The 26,438-nt window shown below is 34.7% G+C and overlaps 1 protein-coding gene across 1 annotated transcript in view; it reads left to right on the top strand.

The window, feature by feature from the left end:
* The window catches only part of LOC143237797 (guanine nucleotide-binding protein subunit gamma-e-like), a 61,621-nt gene extending 42,273 nt beyond the window's left edge, over positions 1-19,348 (top strand). Inside the window, exon 3 of the mRNA XM_076477391.1 lies at positions 17,462-19,348. Within this exon, the coding sequence (XP_076333506.1) occupies positions 17,462-17,567 (106 nt within the window). The 3' untranslated portion in view covers positions 17,568-19,348. The remainder of the gene's footprint in view (positions 1-17,461) is intronic.
* The last annotated feature ends 7,090 nt before the right edge of the window (positions 19,349-26,438 follow it).

Raw genomic sequence — 26,438 nt, 5'->3', positions numbered from 1 at the left:
TGAAGGTATAATAGTTGAACATAGGGTCCTTACAACTGAACGGGAAGGTATCATAGCTTAACATATTGTCATTACTATAAATTGTGAAGGTCTTATACCTTAACATAGTGTCATGACTGCTAAAAGTGAAGGTGTCATACCTTGACAAAGGGTCCTTACAACTGAACGTGAAGGTATTATGACTTAACATAGGGCCATTTCTACTGAACGTGAAGGTATCTTAGCTTAACATAGGGTAATTACTACTGAACGTGAAGGTATCATAGTTTAATATGGGGTTATCATTACTACACGTGAAAGTATAGCTTAACATAGGGTCATGACTGCTAAAAGTGAAGGTATCGTAGCTTAACAAAAGGTGATTACTACCAGACGTGAAGGTATCATAGTTGAACATAGGGTCCTTACAACTCAACGTGATGGTATGATAGCTTAGAATAGGGTCATTACTACTAAACGTGAAAGTATAATAGTTTAACATAGGATCATTACTACTGAACGTGAAGTTATCATAGCTTAACATAGGGTTAATACTACTAAACGTGAAGGTGTCATACCTTAACATAGGTTCATTACAACTGAACGTGAAGTTATAATCGCTTAATATATTGTCATTACTATAAATCGTGAAGGTCTTATACCTTAACATAGTGTCATGACTGCTAAAAGTGAAGTTATCATGGCTTAACATAGGGTCATTAACACGAGATGTGAAGGTATCATAGTTGAACATAGGGTCCTTACAACTGAACGTGAAAGTATTACAGGTTAACATAGGGTCATTACTACTAAACGTGAAGGTATCATAGTTTAACATAGGGTCATTACTACTTAACGTGAAGGTATCATAGCTTAACATAGCGTCATTACTACTAAACGTAATATTATCATAGCTTAACATAGGGTTATTACAGCTAAAGTGAAGGTATCATAGCTTAACATCCGGTCATTATAACTCAACGTGAAGGTATCATAGGTTAACATACATTACTACTGAACATGTTGGTATCATATTATAGCATAGTGTCATTACTACTAAATGTGAAGGTATGATATTTCAACATAGGGTCCTTACAACTGAACGTGATGGTATTATAGCTTAGCATAGGGTCATTACTAAGACACGTGAAGGTATCATAGCTTAACATAGGGTCATTACTACTAAACGTGAAGGTATCATAGCTTAACATAGGTTCATTAATACTAAATGTTAAGGTATGATAGCTTGAACATAGGTTCCTTACAATTGAATGTTATGCTATTGTAGCTTCACATTGGGTCATTACTACTAAACGTAAAGGTATCATAGCGTAACATAGGGTCATTACAACTGAACGTGAAGGTATCATAGCTTAACGTAAGGTCATTACGACTGAACGTGAAGGTATCATAGCTTAACATAGGGTCATTACTACTAAACGTGAAGGTGTCATACCTTAACATAGGTTCATTACAACTGAACGTGAAGGTATAATCGCTTAATATATTGTCATTACTATAAATCGTGAAGGTCTTCTACCTTAACATAGTGTCATGACTGCTAAAAGTGAAGGTATCATAGCTTCACATAGGGTCATTAATACTAAATGTGAAGGTATAATAGTTGAACATAGGGTCCTTACAACTGAACGTGAAGGTATCATAACTTAACATAGGGCCATTACTACTGAACGTGAAGGTATCATAGCTTAACATTGGGTCCTTACTACTGAACATGTTGGTATCATATCATAGCATAGGGTCATTACTACTAAACGTAAATGTATGATAGCTTAACATAGGCTCATTATTAGTAAACGTGAAGATATCATAGGTTAACATAGGGTCATTACGACGAAACGTCAAGGTATCATGGCTTAACATAGGGTCATTAACACGAGATGTGAAGGTATCATAGTTGAACATAGGGTCCTTACAACTGAATGTGATGGTATTATAGCTTAACATAGGGTCATTACTACTAAACGTGAAGGTATCATAGTTTAACATCCGGTCATTATAACTCAACGTGAAGGTATCATAGATTAATATAGGGTTATTACTACTAAACGTGAAGGTGTCATACCTTGACAAAGGGTCATTACAACTGAACGTGAAGGTATCATAACTTAACATAGGGTCATTACTACTAAACGTGAAGGTATCTTAGCTTAACATAGGGTAATTACTACTGAACATGAAGGTATCATAGTTTAATATGGGGTCATTACTACTAAACATTATGTTATCATAGCTTCACATAGCGTTATTACGATTAAACGTGAAGGTATCATAGCTTAACATCCGGTCATTACTACTAAACGTGAAGGTATCATAGTTTAACATAGGATCATTACTACTGAACGTCAAGGTATCATAACTTAACATAGGGTCATTACTACTGAACGTAAAGGTATCATAGCTTAACATAGGGTCATAATACTAAATGTGAAGGTATGATTGTTGAACATAGGTTCCTTACAACTGAACGTGGTGATATTATAGCTGAGCATATGGTCATTACTAAGACACGTGAATGTATTATAGCTTAACATAGGGTCATTACAACTGAACGTGAAGGTATCATAACTTAACGTAAGATCATTACGACTGAACGTGAAGTTATCATAGCTTCACATAGGGTCATTACTACTAAACGTGAAGGTGTCATACCTTAACATAGGTTCATTACAACTGAACGTGAAGGTATAATCACTTAATATATTGTCATTACTATAAATCGTGAAGGTCTTCTACCTTAACATAGTGTCATGACTGCTAAAGTGAAGGTATCATAGCTTAATATAGGGTCATTAATACTAAATGTGAAGGTATAATAGTTGAACATAGGGTCCTTACAACTGAACGTGAAGGTATCATAACTTAACATAGGGCATTACTACTGAACGTGAAGGTATCATAGCTTAACATTGGGTCCTTACTACTGAACATGTTGGTATCATATCATAGCATAGGGTCATTACTACTAAACGTAAATGTATGATACCTTAACATAGGCTCATTATTAGTAAACGTGAAGATATCATAGGTTAACATAGGGTCATTACGACGAAACGTCAAGGTATCATAGCTTAATATAGGTTCATTAATACTAAATGTGAAGGTATAATAGTTGAACATAGGGTCCTTACAACTGAACGGGAAGGTGTCATACCTTAACATATTGTCATTACTATAAATTGTGAAGGTCTTATACCTTAACATAGTGTCATGACTGCTAAAAGTGAAGGTGTCATACCTTGACAAAGGGTCCTTACAACTGAACGTGAAGGTATTATACTTAACATAGGGTCATTACTACTGAACGTGAAGGTATCTTAGCTTAACATAGGGTAATTACTACTGAACGTGAAGGTATCATAGTTTAATATGGGGTTATTATTACTACACGTGAAAGTATAGCTTAACATAGGGTCATGACTGCTAAAAGTGAAGGTATCGTAGCTTAACAAAAGGTGATTACTACCAGACGTGAAGGTATCATAGTTGAACATAGGGTCCTTACAACTCAACGTGATGGTATGATAGCTTAGAATAGGGTCATTACTACTAAACGTGAAGGTATCATAGTTTAACATAGGATCATTACTACTGAACGTGAAGTTATCATAGCTTAACATAGGGTCATTACTACTAAACGTGAAGGTGTCATACCTTAACATAGGTTCATTACAACTGAACGTGAAGGTATAATCGCTTAATATATTGTCATTACTATAAATCGTGAAGGTCTTATACCTTAACATAGTGTCATGACTGCTAAAAGTGAAGTTATCATGGCTTAACATAGGGTCATTAACACGAGATGTGAAGGTATCATAGTTGAACATAGGGTCCTTACAACTGAACGTGAAAGTATTACAGGTTAACATAGGGTCATTACTACTAAACGTGAAGGTATCATAGTTTAACATAGGGTCATTACTACTTAACGTGAAGGTATCATAGCTTAACATAGCGTCATTACTTCTAAACGTAATATTATGATAGCTTAACATAGGGTTATTACAGCTAAAGATGAAGGTATCATAGCTTAACATCCGGTCATTATAACTCAACGTGAAGGTATCATAGGTTAACATTGGGTCCTTACTACTGAACATGTTGGTATCATATTATAGCATAGTGTCATTAATACTAAATGTGAAAGTATGATATTTCAACATAGGGTCCTTACAACTGAACGTGATGGTATTATAGCTTAGCATAGGGTCAGTACTAAGACACGTGAAGGTATTATAGCTTGACATAGGGTCATTACTACTAAACGTGAAGGTATCATAGCTTAACATAGGTTCATTAATACTAAATGTTAAGGTATGATAGTTGAACATAGGTTCCTTACAACTGAATGTGATGCTATTGTAGCTTAACATTGGGTCATTACTACTAAACGTAAAGGTATCATAGCTTAACATAGGGTCATTACAACTGAACGTGAAGGTATCATAGCTTAACGTAAGGTCATTACGACTGAACGTGAAGTTATCATAGCTTAACATAGGGTCATTACTACTAAACGTGAAGGTGTCATACCTTAACATAGGTTCATTACAACTGAACGTGAAGGTATAATCGCTTAATATATTGTCATTACTATAAATCGTGAAGGTCTTCTACCTTAACATAGTGTCATGACTGCTAAAAGTGAAGGTATCATAGCTTAACATAGGGTCATTAATACTAAATGTGAAGGTATAATAGTTGAACATAGGGTCCTTACAACTGAACGTGAAGGTATCATAACTTAACATAGGGTCATTACTACTGAACGTGAAGGTATCATAGCTTAACATTGGGTCCTTACTACTGAACATGTTGGTATCATATCATAGCATAGGGTCATTACTACTAAACGTAAATGTATGATAGCTTAACATAGGCTCATTATTAGTAAACGTGAAGATATCATAGGTTAACATAGGGTCATTACGACGAAACGTCAAGGTATCATGGCTTAACATAGGGTCATTAACACGAGATGTGAAGGTATCATAGTTGAACATAGGGTCCTTACAACTGAATGTGATGGTATTATAGCTTAGCATAGGGTCATTACTACTAAACGTGAAGGTATCATAGTTTAACATCCGGTCATTATAACTCATCGTGAAGGTATCATAGATTAATATAGGGTTATTACTACTAAACGTGAAGGTGTCATACCTTGACAAAGGGTCATTACAACTGAACGTGAAGGTATTATAACTTAACATAGGGCCATTGCTACTATACGTGAAGGTATCTTAGCTTAACATAGGGTAATTACTACTGAACATGAAGGTATCATAGTTTAATATGGGGTCATTACTACTAAACATTATGTTATCATAGCTTCACATAGCGTTATTACGATTAAACGTGAAGGTATCATAGCTTAACATCCGGTCATTACTACTAAACGTGAAGGTATCATAGTTTAACATAGGATCATTACTACTGAACGTCAAGGTATCATAACTTAACATAGGGTCATTACTACTGAACGTAAAGGTATCATAGCTTAACATAGGGTCATAATACTAAATGTGAAGGTATGATTGTTGAACATAGGTTCCTTACAACTGAACGTGGTGATATTATAGCTGAGCATATGGTCATTACTAAGACACGTGAATGTATTATAGCTTAACATAGGGTCATTACAACTGAACGTGAAGGTATCATAACTTAACGTAAGATCATTACGACTGAACGTGAAGTTATCATAGCTTCACATAGGGTCATTAATACTAAATGTGAAGGTATCATAGTTGAACATAGGGTCCTTTCAACTGAACGTCATGGTATTATAGCTTAGCATAGGGTCTTTACTAATACACGTGAAGGTATTATAGCTTAACATAGGGTAATTACTACTAAACGTGAAGTTATCGAAGCTTAACATAGGGTTATTACTAGTGAACGTGAAGGTATCATAGTTTAACATAGGATCATTACTACTGAACGTGAAGGTATCATAGCTTAACATACGGTCATTACTACTGAACGTAAAGGTATCATAGCTTAACATAGGGTCATTACAACTGAACGTGAAGGTGTCATACCTTAACATAGGTTCATTACAACTGAACGTGAAGGTATAATCGCTTAATATATTGTCATTACTATAAATCGTGAAGGTCTTATACCTTAACATAGTGTCATGACTGCTAAAAGTGAAGGTATCATGGCTTAACATAGGGTCATTTACACGAGATGTGAAGGTATCATAGTTGAACATAGGGTCCTTACAACTGAACGTGAAAGTATTATAGGTTAACATAGGGTCATTACTACTAAACGTGAAGGTATCATAGTTTAACATAGGGTCATTACTACGTAACGTGAAGGTATCATAGCTTAACATAGCGTCATTACTTCTAAACGTAATGTTATCATAGCTTAACATAGGGTTATTACAGCTAAAGGTGAAGGTATCATAGCTTAACATCCGGTCATTATTATTCAACGTGAAGGTATCATAGATTAACATAGGGTTATTACTACTAAACGTCAAGGTGTCATACCTTGACAAAAGGTCCTTACAACTGAATGTGAAGGTATCAAAGCTTTACGTAGAGTCATTACTACTAAATGTGAATGTATCATAGCTTAACATAGTGTCATTAATACTAAATGTGAAGGTATAATATTTCAACATAGTGTCCTTACAACTGAACGTGATGGTATTATAGCTTAGCATAGGGTCATTACTAAGACACGTGAAGGTATTATAGCTTAACATAGGGTCATTACTACTAAACGTGAAGGTATCATTGTTTAACATAGGATCATTACTACTGAACGTGAAGGTATCATATCTTAACATTGGGTCATTAATACTAAATGTGAAGGTATGATAGTTGAACATCGGGTCCTTACAACTGAACGTGATGGTATTGTAGCTTAACATAGGGTCATTACTACTAAACGTGAAGGTATCATAGTTTAACATAGGGTCAAGACTACTTAACGTGAAGGTATCATAGCTTAACATAGCGTCATTACTACTAAACGTTATGTTATCATAGCTTCACATAGGGTCATTACTACTAAACGTGAAGGTATCATAGTTTAACATAGGATATTTACTACTGAACGTCAAGGTATCATAGCTTAACATAGGGTCATTAATACTAAATGTTAAGGTATGATAGTTGAACATAGGGTCCTTACAACTGAATGTGATGCTATTATAGCTTAACATTGGGTCATTACTATTAAACGTGAAGGTATCATAGTTTAACATAGGATCATTACTACTAAACGTTATGGTATCATAGCTTAACATAGGGTCATTACTACTAAACGTGAAGGTGTCATACCGTAACATAGGGTCCTTACAACTGAACGTGATGGTATGATAGCATAGAATAGGGTCATTACTAATACACGTGAAAGTATTATAGCTTAACATAGGGTCATTACTACTTAACGTGAAGGTATCATAGCTTAACATCGCGTCATTACTACTAAACGTTATGTCATCTTATCTTTACATAGCGTTATTACGACTAAACGTGAAGGTATCATAGCTTAACATCCGGTCATTATAACTCAACTTTAAGGTATCATATATTAACATAGGGTCATTACTATTAAACGTAACGTAAAGGTATAGTTTAACATAGGATCATTACTACTGAACGTGAAGGTATCATAGCTTAACATAGGGTCATTAATACTAAATGTGAAGGTATGATAGTTGAACATAGGATCATTACTACTGAACGTGAAGGTATCATAGCTTAACATAGGGTCATTATTACTGAACGTAAAGGTATCATATCTTAACATAGGGTCATTACTACTAAACGTTAAGGTATCATAGTTTAACATAGTGTCATTACTACTTAACGTGAAGGTATCATTCCTTAACATAGCGTCATTCCTACTAAACGTTAAGGTATCATATCTTAACATTGGGTCATTAATACTAAATGTGAAGGTTTGATAGTTGAACATCGGGTCCTTGCAACTGAACGTGATGGTATTGTAGCTTAGCATAGGGTCATTACTAAGACACGTGAATGTATTATAGCTTAACATAGGGTCATTACTACTAATCGTGAAGGTATCATAGTTTAACATAGTGTCCTTACTACTTATCGTGAAGGTATCATACCTTAACATAGCGTCATTCCTACTAAACGTAATGTATCATAGCTTAACATAGGGTTATTACTACTAAACGTGAAGGTATAATCGCTTAACATATTGTCATTACAATAAATTGTGAAGGTCTTATACCTTAACATAGTGTCATGACTGCTAAAAGTGAAGTATCATGGCTTAACATAGGGTTATTAATACTAGATGTGAAGGTATCATAGTTGAACATAGGGTCCTTACAACTGAACGTGATGGTATTATAGCTTAGAATAGGGTCATTACTAATACACGTGAGAAAATCATAGCTTAACATAGGGTTATTACTACTAAACGTTAAGGTATCATATCTTAACATAGGGTCATTACTACTTAACGTGAAGGTATCATAGCTTAACATAGGATCATTACTACTAAATGTGAAGGGTCATATCTTAACATAGGGTCATTACTACTAAATGTGAAGGTAATAAAGCTTAACATATGGTCATTACTAGTTAACGTGAACGTATTATAGCTTAACGTAGGGTGATTACTACAAAACGTGAAGGTGTTATACCTAACATTGGGGGATTACTACTAAACGTGAAGGTATCATAGCTTAACATAGGGTCATTACTACTAAACGTGAAGGTATCATAGTTTAACATAGGGTCATTACTACTTTACGTGAAGGTATCATAGCTTAACATAGGGTCATTACTAGTTAACTTTAAGGTATCGTAGCTTAACATAGGGTCATTACTAGAAAACGTGAAGGTCTTATACCTTAACATAGGGTCATTACTATTAAACGTGAAGGTATCATAGCTTAACATATGGTCATTACTACTAAACGTAAAGGTATCATAGCTTAACATAGGATCATTACTATAAATCGTGAAGGTATCATAGCTTAACATAGGGTCATAGAATCATTTGTTTTTTTATACATGAATAAACACATATCAACAGGTTATTGGCCCAGGAGTGTTCTAATAGTGTTTAAACAGATGAACCTGTTTTAAAATTGTTTGTACAAGTAATCCAGGAGATACTGAGGATTACTGTAGAATACCTTTGGATGACAATTTTTGTTGTATAGCACAGGATTTACATGGATGCTTTATCAGAAGTGTTGGGTGATTCGTTTCCTTTGTGTGGAAGCTATTGTGGAATACTAAGATAAACTGTAAGTAAAATATTGATTGACACTCTATTAAGTTATATAAAGCGAGAAATAGATCTAAATCAAAGAAAGGAATATTACAGTTGTGGTTGAAATAGTTTGACAATGGAAGATAAAATATCAATTGATAAGTTGGGAGATAATAATTGAGCCACATAGAAATTTCAAATGGATCATTTATTGAGAGGAAAAGGCTTATGGGGTCATGTGACTGAAACAGAGGTATTGGCAGAGACAGCCAATGATCAAACAATGGCAGATTTCAACAGGAAAAGGGAAAGAACATTTTCAACAATTGTTCTGAATATTTAAGGTGCACAACTCTATCTTGTCACCTCATGCACAACTCTCAAGGAAGCATGGAATGTACTGCCTGCTCGCTTTGATAGGAACACACTAGTCAATAAACTATTCCAGAAAAAGAAGTATTTTCGATGTGAGATGAAAGAAAGCATGACGGTCCAGGAACATTTGAAACAAATGAAGGAATTAACGGATCAGCTTGCTGCTGTTGGGGCGGAAATAGCAGAAGAAGTTCAAATTGTTACTTTACTTGGTAGTCTGCCAGCTAGCTATAATACAATTGTAACAGCCCTGGAAACCAAAATTGATGATATCTCATTAGAATTTGTGCAACAGGCACTGATTAATGAAGAACAAAAGAAGAAAAAGACCACATCGAGTGAAACATCATCAACTGCATTAGCCACTCGCAGTAACTTCAAACCACATGGAACACAAAGAAAAGGGGTAACAGCTTCAAGTGTTACAATTGTGGCAGAGAGGGACATATAAAACGCAACTGTTCAACACTGAATGAAATGATCCACAAAGCTAAGACTGTGGATATTAATGTGGCGGAAGATTATACTGATGGAAACAATGGTGTTGCCTTTGTAACAAACCAGGATAAAGGAATAGGAAATGGGTAATGGTTGATGGATTCTGGTGCATCTAAGCATATGACACACCAGAGGAACATATTATCAAATTATCACAAGTTTAGCATACCTCAGCAAGTTAGGATTGGTGGTGGAAGAACTGTTGAAGCAATTGGAGTTGGAAACTGTAAACTAGAAATGACATTTAAAGTCAGTAGTTCAAAGCATGTCACAATGCAGAATGTCCTTCATATACCAAAATTAGCTAGCAATCTATTTTCAGTAGGAGCTGCGACTGAAAAAGGAAATATTGTGCAGTTTTGAGTTAATCGCTGTTACATCCGAGGCATGGGTACAAGAAAGGATGATAGTCTATACCAACTGGACTGTAAGACCAGTGTTATTGAGAATGCCTCAATAGCATCAAACAGGAGCATGAATGGCTTGGATATATGGCATCAACGACTAGGGCATGTCAGTGTTTCACAGTTACAGAAGCTTGTCAGGAGTGGAAATGTAAGTGGAATCAAATTCCAGAAGTCTGATGAAGCCAGTTTCTGTGAGGGATACACTGAAGGTAAAATACACAGGAAGCCATTTAAGTCAGTGGGAGAAATCAGATCAAAGGGAAGACTGCAACTGGTACCCAGTGATGTCTATGGTCCTATGCAAACTCCATCTATTGGAGGTAGCAAGTATTTTGTTACATTTATTAATGATTACTCAAGATGCTGCAGAGTGTATTTCTTGAAACAGAAGTCAGAAGTCTTTGAGAAATTCAAGGAATTTGAGAAGTTGTACTCAAATGAATCTGGAGAGCATGTAAAAACCTGCGCACAGATAATGGCAGGGTATATACGTCAAATGAGTTTCAGCAATATTTGAAGTCAAGAGGCATTCATCATGAGATGTCAGTAGCATATTGTCCAGAACAAAATGGTGTTGCTGAGAGAAGGAACAGAACTCTTGTGGAATCAGCAAGAAGCATGCTGTCACATGCTAAGTTACCAAGAATTTACTGGGTGGAAGCTGTAGCTACTGCAGCGTATGTGGGTAACAGAGCTTTCACATCGGCAATAAAAGATGGTAGTACGCCATATGAGAGATGGTATGGGAAGAAACCGGATGTAGAACACGTGAAAGTGTTCGGATGTCTTGTATATGCACATGTGCCAGATGCATCAAGACAGGAATTAGACATGAAGTCTATGAAGATACGTTTCATTGGACATGATAACTGCACCAAGGGATATCGACTGTATGATGAAAAATCCAGGAAGATTTTCATACGGCGAGATGTTATCTTTAATGAAACAGAATTTGGTCAAGAGCCCGTGACAAATGAGTATATCTCATCAAGTGAACATATAGTGGACCAAGAAACAGAAGTTAAAGCTAAAGATAAAGCTGAACGACCAGCAAGAAACAGGAAACCCCCATCCACTATGGATATGATGAGTATGCTGATATGGCAGCAGCAAATGAATCAGTTTGTCACACTGCAAACTTATGCAGTATGCTAGAGCCAAGCACATGAAGTGAAGCAATGTCAAGTGACAATGCAAAGGAGTGGAAGTCAGCCACAGATCTGGAATTTGAGTCTTTACAAGAAAGTGACACCTGGGATCTGGTGGAATTACCAGTTGGAAGAAAACCTATAGGTTGTAAGTGGGTGTTCAAAGTTAAGTATGGAAATACTGGAAATGTAGAGAGGTTCAAGAGTAGGTTGGTGGCCAAAGGTTACTTGCAGAATTATGGTCTGGATTACGAGGAAATCTTGTTCCCAGTGGTGCACTATGCATCAATTTGCTCCTTGATTGCATTTGCTGTGCAGAACAACTTGAAAATTCACCAGATGGATGTTATAACTGCATTTCTGAATGGAAATCTGGATGAAAAGACATACATGGAACAACCTGAAGGCCACGCTGTCCCAGGGAAGGAAAACCTTGTGTGCAAACTGAAAAAATCACTGTATGGATTAAAACAGTCACCACGCTGTTGGAACAAATCATTTCATGAACAGATGATGAAACTGGAATTTGTTCAGAGTTCAGCAGATCCATGTGTTTACATACGGAAGGGTGAAAATCTAGCAATAGTTGCAGTATATGTGGATGATATTATTTTGGTTGCTGATAGTGATGATAAAATAATCACTGTAAAGGAAGCACTAAAGGAAAAATTCCGCATGAAAGACCTTGGAAAGCTCCATTACATTCTTGGACTCAGTGTTATTCAGGATGAAAAGAATGGCTGTGTATGGTTAAATCAAAGACAGTATATTCAAACTATGCTGTTGAAATTTGGAATGACTGAGTGTAAGGCAGTTGCAACTCAATCAGATGTAAACGTGAAACTGCAAAAGGATGATGGTGTTAGCACTCAGGTTGACCACAGTTTGTACCAGTCGTTGGTAGGCAGCCTTCTGTATGCTGCAATGGGAACAAGACCAGATATTGCATATCCAGTGGGAGCAATGTCTAAATATTGCGCTCAGCCCAACACGGCACATTTGACAGCAGCAAAGAGAATTCTACGTTACTTGAAAGGAACAGCTGATCTTAGTCTTAAGTTTGAAAAGGTACCAGGAGACGTCATTACTGGTTACTCAGTTGCAGATTTTGCTGGAGACCTGGATGATAGGAAGTCCACATCAGGAAATATCTTCATTCAAGCAGGAGTAGCTATAAGTTGGATTAACAAAAAGCAATCCACGGTGGCCCTGTCCACCTCAGAGGCAGAGTATATAGCCTTGAGTCTTGCAGCACAGGAAACAGTATGGTTGAGAAGACTACTGGAAGAAATAGGTTTCGAAGTTGATGACCCTGTTCGTATCATGGAAGATAACCAAGGAATAATCGCCATGGCACAGAATCCAGTGGGTCATGCAAGAACAAAACACATTGATATTCGTTACCACTTCATTCGCCAATGTGTGCAGAACGGATCAGTAAAACTGGAATATTGTCCCACAAACAGTATGACTGCTGACATTCTTACAAAGCCACTTGCTAGAAATGCATTTGAAAGGTTCAGAGATAATGTTGGACTGCCACCAGTGGATAAATGAACCAGATAAAGTGACGATTATAATAACAGATTGAAAGTAATTGTAAAACATTTAGAATAACTGTAAGGTTATTGACAGTAATTGTAAATTTGTGTAAAACGTAAAATTAAGTGTGAGTGTTAAGAATATTGAGATAAGTGCTCCCACCTGTAGTTAGGAATAATTCAAGGAGAACATTATTCATGAGAGAAACAGGAAGTATTGTGATGTCACACTTTGTATTTTTTTGTACATGTGTACTTAATGAATAAACACATATCAACACTAGTTGCCCTTAATTTAGCAGTTTAAGACTAGAGAGAAGGCAGCTAGTCATCATCACCCACCGCCAATTCTTGGGCTACTCTTTTACCAACTAATAGTGGGATTGACCGTCACATTATAACACCCCCACGGCTGAAAGGGCGAGCATGTTTGGTGTGACGGTGATTCGAACCCGCGACTCTCGGATTAAGAGTCAAGTGCCTTAACCACCTGGCCATGCTAGGCCGTGACATAAGTAAGAACATTCTAGTTCCGTCTCACTCACTCGGTCATTTCTTAACATTTTTAAATATCGCGTGGATTTTTTTATTACTACTATTCGTAAGCGGAAACGCCCAAGACAATGCAAATCAGATCTAACTACTAAGGGCGTATTCTATTGGGTTAACAATCATTTTCTGGTCTTTTGGGACTCAGGAGCACTCGGCTTTGCTATACGTACAAGAACGATAAGGCTGAGTTATTTCCTGAATCACTGAACATACTTCAGCAGGTACATTTCAACGTATAAGTACCACTCTAATGTAGCTTCTTTCATGAAACTGTAATAGGTATGTATGCAAGAAAGACAATTGATGCTTTTATAGGCCATTACTGTGTCTAACAGAACTGAGAACTAATGTTTTATTTGTCAGAATAATAAAACAGCCAACGGGGTGATTTTTTTATTGTAATTTTCCTAATGCAAAAGTGGGCTTAAATGAATATTTAACTACATTTCGGGCACTTTGTATTTCCCTCTAGGGTGGCATTTCTCAATTTTTTCGACATTAGGGCACCGGTTCTCCGTTTCCCTAAACTGTTTACTGACCACTAAAATGCAACTGTAGTAAAAAGACATTATAACTTACGGTTGAATATTCCGCCAGCTTTTGATACCCCCTGTGGCACAGCGCTATGTCTGAGAAATTACACTGCTAGAAACTGGGTTTCGATACCCGTGGTTTGCAGAGCACAGAAAGCCTATTGCGTAATTAAACAAATAAACCAGCTTTTGTTTGTTTTCGTGAAATTCCACGAATTGGCGACTGAGAAACTGTTTTAGAGTTGTAGTTAATTAACATGCGTACGTGAATGCTGTTAGCAAGTTGTCTTGGCTGAAGTACATTTAAAAATGTGTATAATTTTGAAAGTAATTAAGTTGAAACGATTGAAGAAATAGTGTTTCTAGAATAACATTTATTTATCGTAACCTTTTGACCTTGATTTACGAACTGACTTTATTTGTTTTTATACACCATAGATCTAAAAGCGACACACAGTTAATCAATCATGAGAAGACAAACTGGAAGCAAAACCATGTTGGATATAAAACCAGCACATCGATTAATCAATACCTTTCTATCATGTAGGTCGTTACTCACAACATTATGCATAATTGCTTGACTCATCAGGTTAAGGAAATACGAAGTAAAGTCGGATAAGCGAGTTATTCGAAGCCATTAAACATTGTTTGGGAGGTCTATAAATTAAATAACTGTCCTTAATCATGTTATTGGAAACGCTCTAACAACACTTTTTTTTTTTTTATATTGGCGGGTGCTTACATAAAATCGTTTTGTTTCAGGTTTCTGCTACTAGGTGACCACTGGATAGTAAGGTTTAATTATTTTTTTTACACTAGAGAAGTTTAATAGCGGCAAAAGCACGGGCTCTCCTACCTACAGTCACGGAACCCCATCGCAACACGTTTATCAGTGAGCAGTCCAGGTAACGTGAATAAGATGGGCGCGTGCCAGCTGGTGTTGTATGTTGTAGGCCAAAGGACAATATTTGTTGAAAATGGTTGTGACAAGTATTTATTCCATCTTTGTCTGTAAATTTACACTTAACGTTACATATTTTCTTAAGGTCGATCGTTAATATTTAGCCACTTTGACAGTATATATATTCACAAGTTGAATGCCGATCACATGAAGGGAAATAATAATTATTTTTTCTTCTTAAAATTATATTTAAAAATGTTTTATGAACATCTTTTCTAGAAATTAATTATAGTATAATAATAATAAATGCATGCGTAATAACTGTCTTATTTCTAGTGTTTTTATGTATACTTGGTCATCTGCGTTAAATACTGCATGGTTAGTAAATTTTATTATGAATTTTAGGGTCTTCTTTTATGGACTGTCTTCTTGGTTTTGATTTTGTTAGCCTGTTGAGCTAAGGAAGCGCCCTTTAATTTGCACATTTTAACAATTGAAATGTGCTGCGGGTAAACCATGTGGGGTGGAGACCATCACATCACGTAATGCAAAAAAGAAAATGAAACCCCTGTATGTTATACTTGCAAATAAAACCACTCAGCAAACTGCAAAGTCTTTTTTAAATATAAGGATATCAAACAGAAGGTATTTAACATACATCAAAATATTAATCCTCCACAAGCAAACAGAAATAAATGAAATACACAAAAAAACAAAAACGAAAATAAAACACTTCCACCGACACTCAGAAAACCCAGACTTATACCTACGCAGAAACTATACACTCACCAAATATAAACAAAAAAACAATTTAAGCAAACACAGAAAAACTGAGAAAACAACTACGGAACGACACTCAAATAAAACCAAAAATCCAACAAATAACCAGCGATCAGTCTCTTCAAATAATCCCAGCTTAGAAACAGCCGAAAACATTTTTTTATATATATAAAATTCATTCAAGAGTACCAAAGTCCACAAAAAAACAACAAATGGTATCAAATTACTGTTACAAATAGCAAGGTAACACTTTACGCCAATAATCCAATACACAATTAGAACAGTTACGAATTAGTAACTTCTATAAAAACCTAATAATCACCCATTACCAGAACTTACCGCATTACATCGACTAAAGTATTTACGGGGTATTTTATTCGAAGTGTGCACCCGATAAATTAAAGTAGTGAAAGTTATGATTTATAGTGAACTGTTTGAGAAATGTTTTTCATAACCAAGTGAAGTCCTAAATGTTTTACATTCATAAACATGGTTGTGGTAAAGAAAGTAGAAAAGAGTGTTAGCATCACGTGTTCTTAGTACTGTTTTCGTGGACTTTTTATTGTCATTGGTCAGTCGAAAATACAGTAAAGGAGGTAGGAAGATGTCTAAATTGCACCTGACACTCCCAGGTTTTGACCTAAATACCACATGACAGGATATCTTCCAATTTATCCTTAAGCCTAATTATATGAAAGAAGTGGCGCATCTTTCGTTATGGCTGGAACAATTTTTAAAAAGTCAAGTTGCTTCTTGCGGCAGAAAATGCCGTTGTTTCGTGCAAGTGGCGTGTCAATCTGTACCACAACGGCAGAGATATCGTTGTTACAGACGGATGGCGGATGGCTTTATATAGTAAATATATATGTATTTATATTTTTTATATTTTAGTTAATTGTTATAATTAGAAAATAAAGCTTCTTGAACATTTGTCAGAATGATAAGTGTTGTAATCAAAATTTTGTTTAATAATCAAGTTTAAAACCATAAACCCAGTTGGCTGTTTTTGAATGGTTATGTAAATAACTACCCAGAATAGATTTGTTTGGTTTCCACTTTTGGTTTTTGCTTTATAGTACTTGTGAAGATAAAATCATATAATACAACACTGATTTTACAGAAACGATTGTGTATTATTTCTGTTTATATAGTAATTTGAAATGTTAAAATTTCTGTTTATTTTGATTCTAAATATTACATTGTAAACCCTAAAGATGAATATTGGTGATATGCTCTAATTCGTTAGGCCTAGCTGTCAGTAGTGCAGCAAAGATTTCATATATGTGTGTTGATTTAATAGGCTTAACATCAGCAGTTCTTCATATATTTCTTATGCGTGTTGTAACATGAAGCTCTGTTTGTTTATTGTCTGTATTTATAGCAATCGTTTTGCCGTGTTATGTGTTTATTGTAGTTCACGTTGTACATAAAGTATTCTACTTAACCAGTTGTTGTGTGAATACTTTTTTATATACAGTGTCTTTATGTGGCATTCTAGGTTACGAGAATATATAGAAGAGAACGAGAGAACCGACCCCTTAATCCACGCCCCTGATAAGAAAAATAACCCATGGGCTGAAAAGGGAAAATGCCTCATCATGTAGCCGAAAGTTGTTTCAGCTGTATTTGTTTCATACAGTGGTCGACAGTTACTTAAATCATAACGTCTTTGAACATATGGCTTTTTTCCAGTTTTAAATTGGGCTTCTGTTCACGTCAAAGATCGTGAAAAGAACCGAATGTACGGAAAACAGTAATTTACGAACCAAAGCAAGAATTTTTTTAATATCTGAAAGTTGTTTCTACGTTGTTTATTTGAGCCTTAATGTATTTAAATTAGGAAGGACTTTTCTTGTAGTTGTAACTAAAGTTGGTTCACACTTACTAATGTTCATACTCAAAGATTTAAAAGAATCGGTACTTTGAATTTTTTAAGCTATTCTTTTTTCTTACTTTCTTTGACCTGTTGAAGACACTCAAAGCTAAACATCGAACTTCCTTTAATTATTTACCAATGTATTTGTCCCGATATCATACAATAAGGAATAATATTAGCACTTATTAATCAAAATATGTATGCCTTTCTTTTGGTTTGCTTAGTGGTTTTAAACTAGATTTTTCAGACTACAATATTAATGACCATATATTAATTTACAGCCTCGTTTAAATAAAATAAAAAAGGCGTATGTGAAAATTCTAGTAACCTAAAACTGAAGCTCAGACTGAATCAATGCTCAACTAAGTTTTACTGTTTTACAAAATTCAGTAAAAGTTAAAAATATCATTGTTTCTCATGGAAATTATTCAACAGCAAATTGTAAAGTAAGAAATTAAGTTTGAAATACAATACAATAATTCTATGAATATCCAGTTTCTTAGAATTTCTTTTTCAAATCCTCTTCCGTTGGAATCAGGATTGGTTGAAAAGTTGATTTGAAATCAACAACTAGATGGCACTATTTATTATTTACAAATATTGTATAAATTTTAATGTTTCTTTGGTTTAATTATGCAGTAGTGTAATTAATTATTAGTGTGAAATTTTAAAACGAGTAAAGTTCGTAGTCACATAAAGGTGTGGCTCAGAATCGTGAACACACCAACTTTGTCCTTGGCCACCTTCAACAAAAGAACAGATTTTTAATTCTTGATAAGTGGCGTCATGGTAGTTATTATCATTATATTTAAGTAGTGTCGTCATATTAAGAACATTAAATGTAAATCTGTATAAGGTTACTTTGATTAAAATATTAAAATTTGTGACGTGTTAGAGAGAAGGAGTCTTTCTATAAAACTCGCGGTAAATTGAATGCCCTATGATGTCAGTATCATCAGAGTAGTGTAACAGTTTTATGCATCAATATTATTTGTATTAGAGTTTAGTTGTTTAACATTTGTTAATTAGTTGTTGTACGTTGATATGTAATATTGGATAATCCGATAAAAAATTAATGTATTAATTTTTTTAATGTAGTATAAAATCATTTGAATTAAATGTTAATACAACATGTGTTTTTAACGTTTATTACAAATTTATCGTGTATTTTATGAAATGAAAGAACCGCATGTTAACAGTAATAGCTCCTGATTGGCCCGCCCGTCTTCAGAAGGCACCGCCTAAACGATCGATCGGTCAGATGCAGGTGAAAACGTTTTAAGCCCTTAACTTTGAGCAAAATGCCATAAATCCTCACATGCAAAGTAAAATTAAGCCTAATTTTCAATAATAGTTAGAGTAATGTTTGTTGTTTTGTAAAATGTGTAGACATTAGACTGTTGAACATACCATTTATTGTTGTGTATTTTATAGTTTCAAAACTTAGAGGAAATTCGTTACCTATGCCCATTTTTATTGAAATAAAAACAGATATACAGTTACGCAAAATGTAGTTTTACTTTATTGTGTCTGACTTCGGCAGAATGAAGACAAACATATTAGGTTTTTAGATAACGAACTCAACAGTTTTTCCCATCTGGCCAGGTGGTTAAGGCACTCAACTCGTAACCTGAGGGTCGCGGGTTTGAATCCCCGTCACAACAAATATACTCGCCCTTTCAGTCGTGGGGGCGTAATAATGTTACGGTCAATCCGTTGGTAAAAGAGTATCCCAAGAGTTGGCGGTGGGTGATGATGACTCACTGCCTTCTCTCTGGTCTTACACTGCTAAATTGAGAACGGCTAGCGCAGATAGCTCTCGTGTAGCTTTGCGCAAAATTTAGAAACAAAACAAACTCTCCCATCCTATCTGAGCTCGCATTTAGCTGTTTCTTTTTCTAATACTTCTGTTTTCAAAATGTGTGAAAAGCACACCTACCGACGTGAAAAGCGTGGTATTTTTAGGGAGGGAAAGGTCTATGAGCATGTTCTCCCATAAAATGATTTGTGAAACTTAATGCTATGATATTACAATCTTGACCAGTTCTTTTCACACAATACATTACGTTATGTGTACTCAACGCAATGTATTGTGTGAAAAGCATCTTCTAATAAATAAGTCGTAGCTATAAGAAAAATTGAGATAACTTCTAAAATAACTGTTGTTTCTTTTATTGTGTATTTCATTTATGAAGAAACTAGTTAAAGATAATGTTGTTGTACGGGTTTACATTGATGTACTATTTTATGTGTGTGTGTGTTTTACAATTTCAGTTTAAAGCTGTAATCCTGGTTAAATAGGTTAGATAAGTTGAGTCGAGTTGCATTATTGGAGATGTTAAAATTACAGGCATGAGTGCCGATCCTGGGGAGACGAGTCCTCCACTACCTTAGTAGTGGGTGGGTAGGTTTGGCGTCTTATGGCGCGAAGCAACTAGGTTACCTGCGCCCCTTTGTAGTGAGGGAAGATATATATATGAATCTTACCCCTTCCACTTTAAAGACTTCTTAAACACGGAATGTGGACAGTGTCTTGCCCAAATATTTGTATACAGTCCGCCTTTTTATTTATTATTATTATTACTTCTTGTAAAGACATTTTGAAAGTTTGTTTGCAATTTTAGGTTTCTTTGTTTCAAGCTGAAAAATTAATTATGTCAGGAAAATTACTTCAAAAGAACGTTTATTTCCAAGTGACAGTATAATTAGATAGGTAATTTGGTAATTATAGCTTGTATTTTTAAGGATGAGAAATTACACATTGTTGCAAAAAATTGGCTTCTTTCTAATTAGAAAGAAATGATTCTGTTTCAATAAAACAATTGTCAAACACATTTTTCAGTGGAATAGAAGACTAAAATTTTTCAAAAAAATGATTAGGAAAACAAAAGATATAACATATAAATAAACAGTTTTGAATGAACACAAAACAAAATTATGATGATTTAATTCAAGTAAAAAAACTTAGAGCTATTGTTCACAGTTGAAACATCGTTCTAAAAACTTCTTGAATGTTTATACAAATTAGAGAAATTTTGGTGGTTGACTTGCTTGATTAACGCAGTAGTTTGAATTTCGCACATAGCAACTCGATGGCTATCTGCGCTAGCCGTCCCTAATTTAACAGTGTAAGACCAGAGGGAAGGCAGCTAGTCATCACTACCAACTGCCAACTCTTGGGCTACTCTTTTCCTGATGAATAGTGGGATTGAGTGTTACATTATAACGCCCCCACGGCTAAAAGGGCGAGCATGTTTGGTGTGACGGGGATTCGAACCCGCGACCCTCAGATTATGTGGTTAAGTTATTCCACTAAGCGTACTCGCTGCTTTCTAATCTGTGCAGACTAATTAAAACAAGCAGAATAAAACTATCATAGTTGAAGATTAATCCGGTAAAACTATGTAATCATACTTTTACATTTGAAGTGCCTGTTGTTATTTTCCCCAATTAATGCATTTACAATGGGAAGTGATATTGTTCTGGATTTTTATTTATTTATTTTTAATGTTTCTTTTTCCAAAACGTGGGCATTTAGTCTTCACTACCGTGGGAAGCACTTTTTGAGTGGTCAGGCCATTGCTTTAGCTAAACAATGTAACATATGATGTATGAAAAGCACATTACCTCCTAACTATCTCTTGAATAAATACAAAATGTAATACTGGTCCTAATCTAGACCCTAATAACTCCTTATACCTGATCTATTATCTACTAAACGAAGTGTTTCATATAAAGATGTATTTAAAAGTAATAACTGAATATCAAAATCAGCACGATAAACATTATCTATAAATTATTAATTTTCTATGCCCTCAGAAAACTATCAAACAGCAAGTTTGTTAATACTTAGTTAATATATTGTTGGTAAGGTTAGTACACAGTTGATGTCAAGAACCAAATAGGCATGGCCAGGTGGTTAACGTATTCGACTCGTAATCTGAGGGTCGCGGGTTCGAAACCCCGTCACACCAAACATGCTCGCCCTTTTAGCCGTGGGGGCGTTATATTTTGACAGTCAATCCCACTATTCGTTGATAAAAGAATAGCCCAAGAGTTGACGGTGGGTGGTGATGACTAACTGCCTTCCCTCTAGTCTTAACTACTAAATTAGGGACTGCTAGTGCCGATAGCCCTCGTGTAGCTTTGCCCGAAATTCAAAACAACCAAATCTTTTTCCAGTAATGAACATAAATAGTGTTCTTACTTTTGTCCTAAATATGTCGGTAATGACTGAAAGAGGAAACTGGAAAATTTCAATCAGTGTTCCTAGCGACCACCCCAACTAAATTATCTATTTAGCTAGCAATTATTATTGGTTGATTTGAAAGGTCCAAATACAAAAGTCCAGGTGGAACTATAGGATAGACAAACAAATTATCTCGAATTATTGCAGAATAAATAAATCACAGCTTCAGAATAAATCGTGATCTGATCTGCTTATAGTCTTTCTATAAATACTCAACTTTAACTTTAGTAAAGTTAAATATGGTTATAAAAGAGATAATTGTAGAAATTATTTTTACTATGGTCAAAAACATGCTTTTGAAAGGGTAAGTCTTAAATATAAAACATTAAGAAAAGGTGTCAAAAAATCTGTCAAAATTTATTAAAGTAACCTAAATATTTCCTCAGTATTTTGGGAAATCCTTTAAAGCTAAGCTAGGAAAGAACGTAAAGCCATAGATCAATTGAACTAAAAAATCGATATTTTTCTTCAGAGCCTGAAACAGAGTTTGTAACATAAAAATGTTCACAGTGACGTTACTTCTCTCTGCCTTTGTCACGAAACCTTAGACCTGGCACAATCATCTAACCATTTCTCCTGCATGAAGGGTTACTTAATGGAAGACAAGCAGTCTGTGCCGTTATAGACTTAAATTTCTTTTGTGTAAACTTAATATTATTATACAGAATTACGTTTTTGTTACAGACTTTACACCGTATGCAAGGATATATTATTTAAAGTTAAGACTACTGGACAGATACATTGGTTCCTTATAAATGTAACACATTTTTAAAGAGAACAAATAGATATCGAAAACGTGAAGCGGAAAATAAAATAAACATTGAAGGATTATTTTTTTTTAACAACATTCTCTTGTGTCAAGTACAGTTCATTACTTATGTTTACCTTCTGGTCCATTTCAAAGAAGTTTCATTTCTGTTAGTCTGTTCGTTGAAATATGGGGGTGATTATACGCCAAAGAAAACTTCACTGTTTAGTTATTATATTTTAAAGCTAGCTGTCTTACATGAATGCAGTTTCACCAGAAGAACTTCCGGTGTTATACGTTTTATTTAGAAAAGTCTAGTACAGGGTGTTTCAAGTTCATATTATAGTACATACCTAATTCATGTTTTTTGCGAACTTTCCTTGTTTTTCATTCTTTTGTGTGTGTGTGTTTCTTATAGCAAAGCCACATCGGACTATGTGCTGCGTCTAACCGAGGGGAATCGAACCGCGGATTTTAGCATTGTAAATCGGAAGACTTACCGCTATCCCACCAGGAAATAAAGATTTAAAGTAATATTTCTAGCAGGTGTTGCTGCTTTACTGGGCTAAAAATGTAGTTTTATATAGTAATGGTACAAAATGACAGAAAATATTTCCAAAATATAATTTCTAAGACAAATGGATCGTTCGTAAAGAAAAATTTCTGTACAGTAGGAAACAAAAATGTTTTACATCCGAAAATAAGCAAGTCAGGAAACTTCGAGATATTGTAAAAAAGAAAGATCAGGTGACACGTCATTAGTCTCGTCTAATGAGTCTGCGCAGCTTTGTTTCAATGTCATCAACGTGGCACATTATGTAATGCGTGTAGTCGGTTTGGATGGGACACACTTCAATGTGACACATATGTCTGTACACTTTTTCGTTGAAATAAAGTTTTAAGTGTAACTTATTTTGATACTTATAAACGGGTGTGTTTTTGAAAGCGATTTCCAGATATAATTAAACTGAAACGACTTTTGAAAGTGATTATGTATTATTATTCACATCAAAGAGAAATGTTTTTTTAAGGTGGCCATGTAAAATTTTGTTGCATTAAAGTCAATGACCACAAAGTTTTTAAAGAAACCACAACATTCATATTAAATTAAATAAAAATAAATAGCCACTTTAAAAAGTGGCCAGAAATATTTTTGGAAAATTAAAGGTTTATTTTAGAGATAAGCCACGTTGGGCTATCTGCTATATTCACGGGAAGAATAGAACCTTGGTTTTCAGCTTTCCCACCGAGGGACGAGGAAGAATGATTTTTTTAAGAGACTAGGAATATTATTGTTAAAACAAGGAAAAAGACCCCCCTACTTTTTTAACTAGCCAGAATTGCTCTCGATATATTAACGAAGTGGGAGGAGTACACTTTCAAAATAACCATAATTATTTTTTACTACAATCAACTTTTAAAAAAGGAACATGGTCATTTCTTTAGTATACTGAAGAAGGAATAGTTACTTGTAAAGGACTATTGACCTTTGAAACCGACTTACGTTGTCAAAAGACAAGTGACATTTAAAGTGACCACAATATCATTGTTTTATTAAGGAAAAAGAAATGTTTTAAATTAGCCAAGATTATTCTTTGTTACGTTAAAGAGAAAGCACAGTAAACACAACAATATTCTTGTCAAATTAAGGAAGGTAACTTGTTAATGTTGACCAATATATCTTTGTTTGGAAGAATCACTAGTAATTAAGCTGATTCAGATTAGACTTGAAATTAAAAGTCTTTGATGAATGAGCTGGCTGATGTTACATCTTTGGAGAATGCCCATGCTCTGTATTTACCAAGATTGTAATTGAAAGATTCATATGTGGACATTATTGGTCGTAATGGCAATCTAGTTTATGAGGTTTGGGGATGCCGTATATTTGTGGTGTGCGTGAGTCGGTTTTGCATAGGTAGGAATAAAGTGTTTGTGAAATTGTGTTAACTTTTTTCATTTTTTAGTAGTAGATTGTTTAGTTGCGTCTCGTGTGTCTGTTGGATTTGTGTGTATTGGTTTAAATTTGTTAGTGTCTGATAGGATGTTCTTCATTTTTTGGATGTATTCATTCGTATTCATTATGACTATAGAGTTTCCTTTATCTGCTTTTAGAATTTTGATGTTTTTGTCTTGTTTTAGGTTTTTAATGGCATTAATATTTCTTTTTGTAAGATTATTTTTTAACTTTCTGTTTTGTGAAATTATGTTGATGGTTTTGTGAGAAAATTCTTTGAAAAAATCGTTTAAGATGTTTTTAGGTGTTTCTGGGAAATATATTTTTTTAATTTTACCTGGGAAGTTTGGCTGTTGGATGTCAATAAAATTGTCTAAGTTGTCTTCCTTCTGTTGGTTGTTTTCTTGTTTTTGTTTTCTGTGGAAAGTATTGCAAGTCTCCTGGCTAGATCTTCTAAACGTTTTTATTTCTAAGGTTGGAATATACCTAGGTGCTATTGCAAAGTTGAGTCCTTTGTTAAGTAGATGTATCTCGTCTGTGTTTAATTGTCGGTCGGGTCTGTTAATTATGAGGTTAGTCAACGGTTTGTCATGTTGATGTCTTTTCTGTTGTTTGCATCTTAGTTTTTCTAGTTTTTGTTGTGGCAGATCTTTTTGTCTCTGTCATTCCTTGTGTTGATTTGGTTTATGTTTCGTTGTATAAGTCCGTAAATCTCTGGTTAATGCAGCATGGCAGTTGATGGTCTAGGTTCATTTTTTGTTTTTGTAAATCATGTAGTTCTTTGTATTTCGTGTTCAACATGGCTTTAAGTAGTTTTTTTCTGTAAATTTTGGATAAAATGTATTAAAATTTGTTGATAGTTTTACCTTTACAAAATTAGGGGTTAGTTGTTCTTTTCTACATTGTTAAATGAAATAGATGTCATTTCTTCTATTGACCAGTCTATTTTATTATTTTTCAAAAACACTAGTTATTGTTAAATTGGCTACAAATTGGTTAGAGAAAGATGACTAATTACTGTCAAATTAGCTACAATGTTTTGTTAAGGAAGAATGTAGTTACTGTTAAAGTGACTTTCAATAGATTTAGTTCATTAAGAAAGTGGAATCAACAAGGATTCTCCAGTCTAAGATCTATCAGACTCGACTTCTGTTAACACCAATGGAATCTCAATTTTCCCCATCTTTGATTCGTGTGAAATTCCTTGAATACCACCAAACTGTTTGTTTTACGATCGATCCCCTAGAGATATACGCTGTAATGACCAATAAAACCTTTCATTCAGGCCTGTGATGAACTTCTGTCTAGTGGGAAATATTTTTATTTCCTTCGTCTGTTGAAAAGCTATGACTGTTTATCAGCTCCTGTTAGCACACGGCTTCATTAACAGACATCGTGGCTGATCTTGAGGTGGAACTGATATTTACCTTTTTTTAAAAGAGGTTAAATTCTTATTTCTACCGATAATCCCTCTCAAATAATAGGAATGAGCGCCTTTAAACATTGTTTTTTTAAAAAAATTGAAATTATTTGTTTCTCATCAAGAGCCATTTGGAGATTTTCTTAATCCGTAACCAGTTATTTCTCGACTTTCTTTTTAAAAAGAAGCTATTTATTTTTTGCCTTTTTAATCAGAGCTAGTTAATTC

This window comes from Tachypleus tridentatus, chromosome 13, assembly GCF_004210375.1.
Source record: "Tachypleus tridentatus isolate NWPU-2018 chromosome 13, ASM421037v1, whole genome shotgun sequence".
NCBI classification, from domain to species: Eukaryota; Metazoa; Arthropoda; class Merostomata; order Xiphosura; family Limulidae; genus Tachypleus; species Tachypleus tridentatus.
The sequence above is the reverse complement of the archived record's forward strand: the minus strand, read 5'-3'. Positions and strand labels throughout refer to the sequence as shown.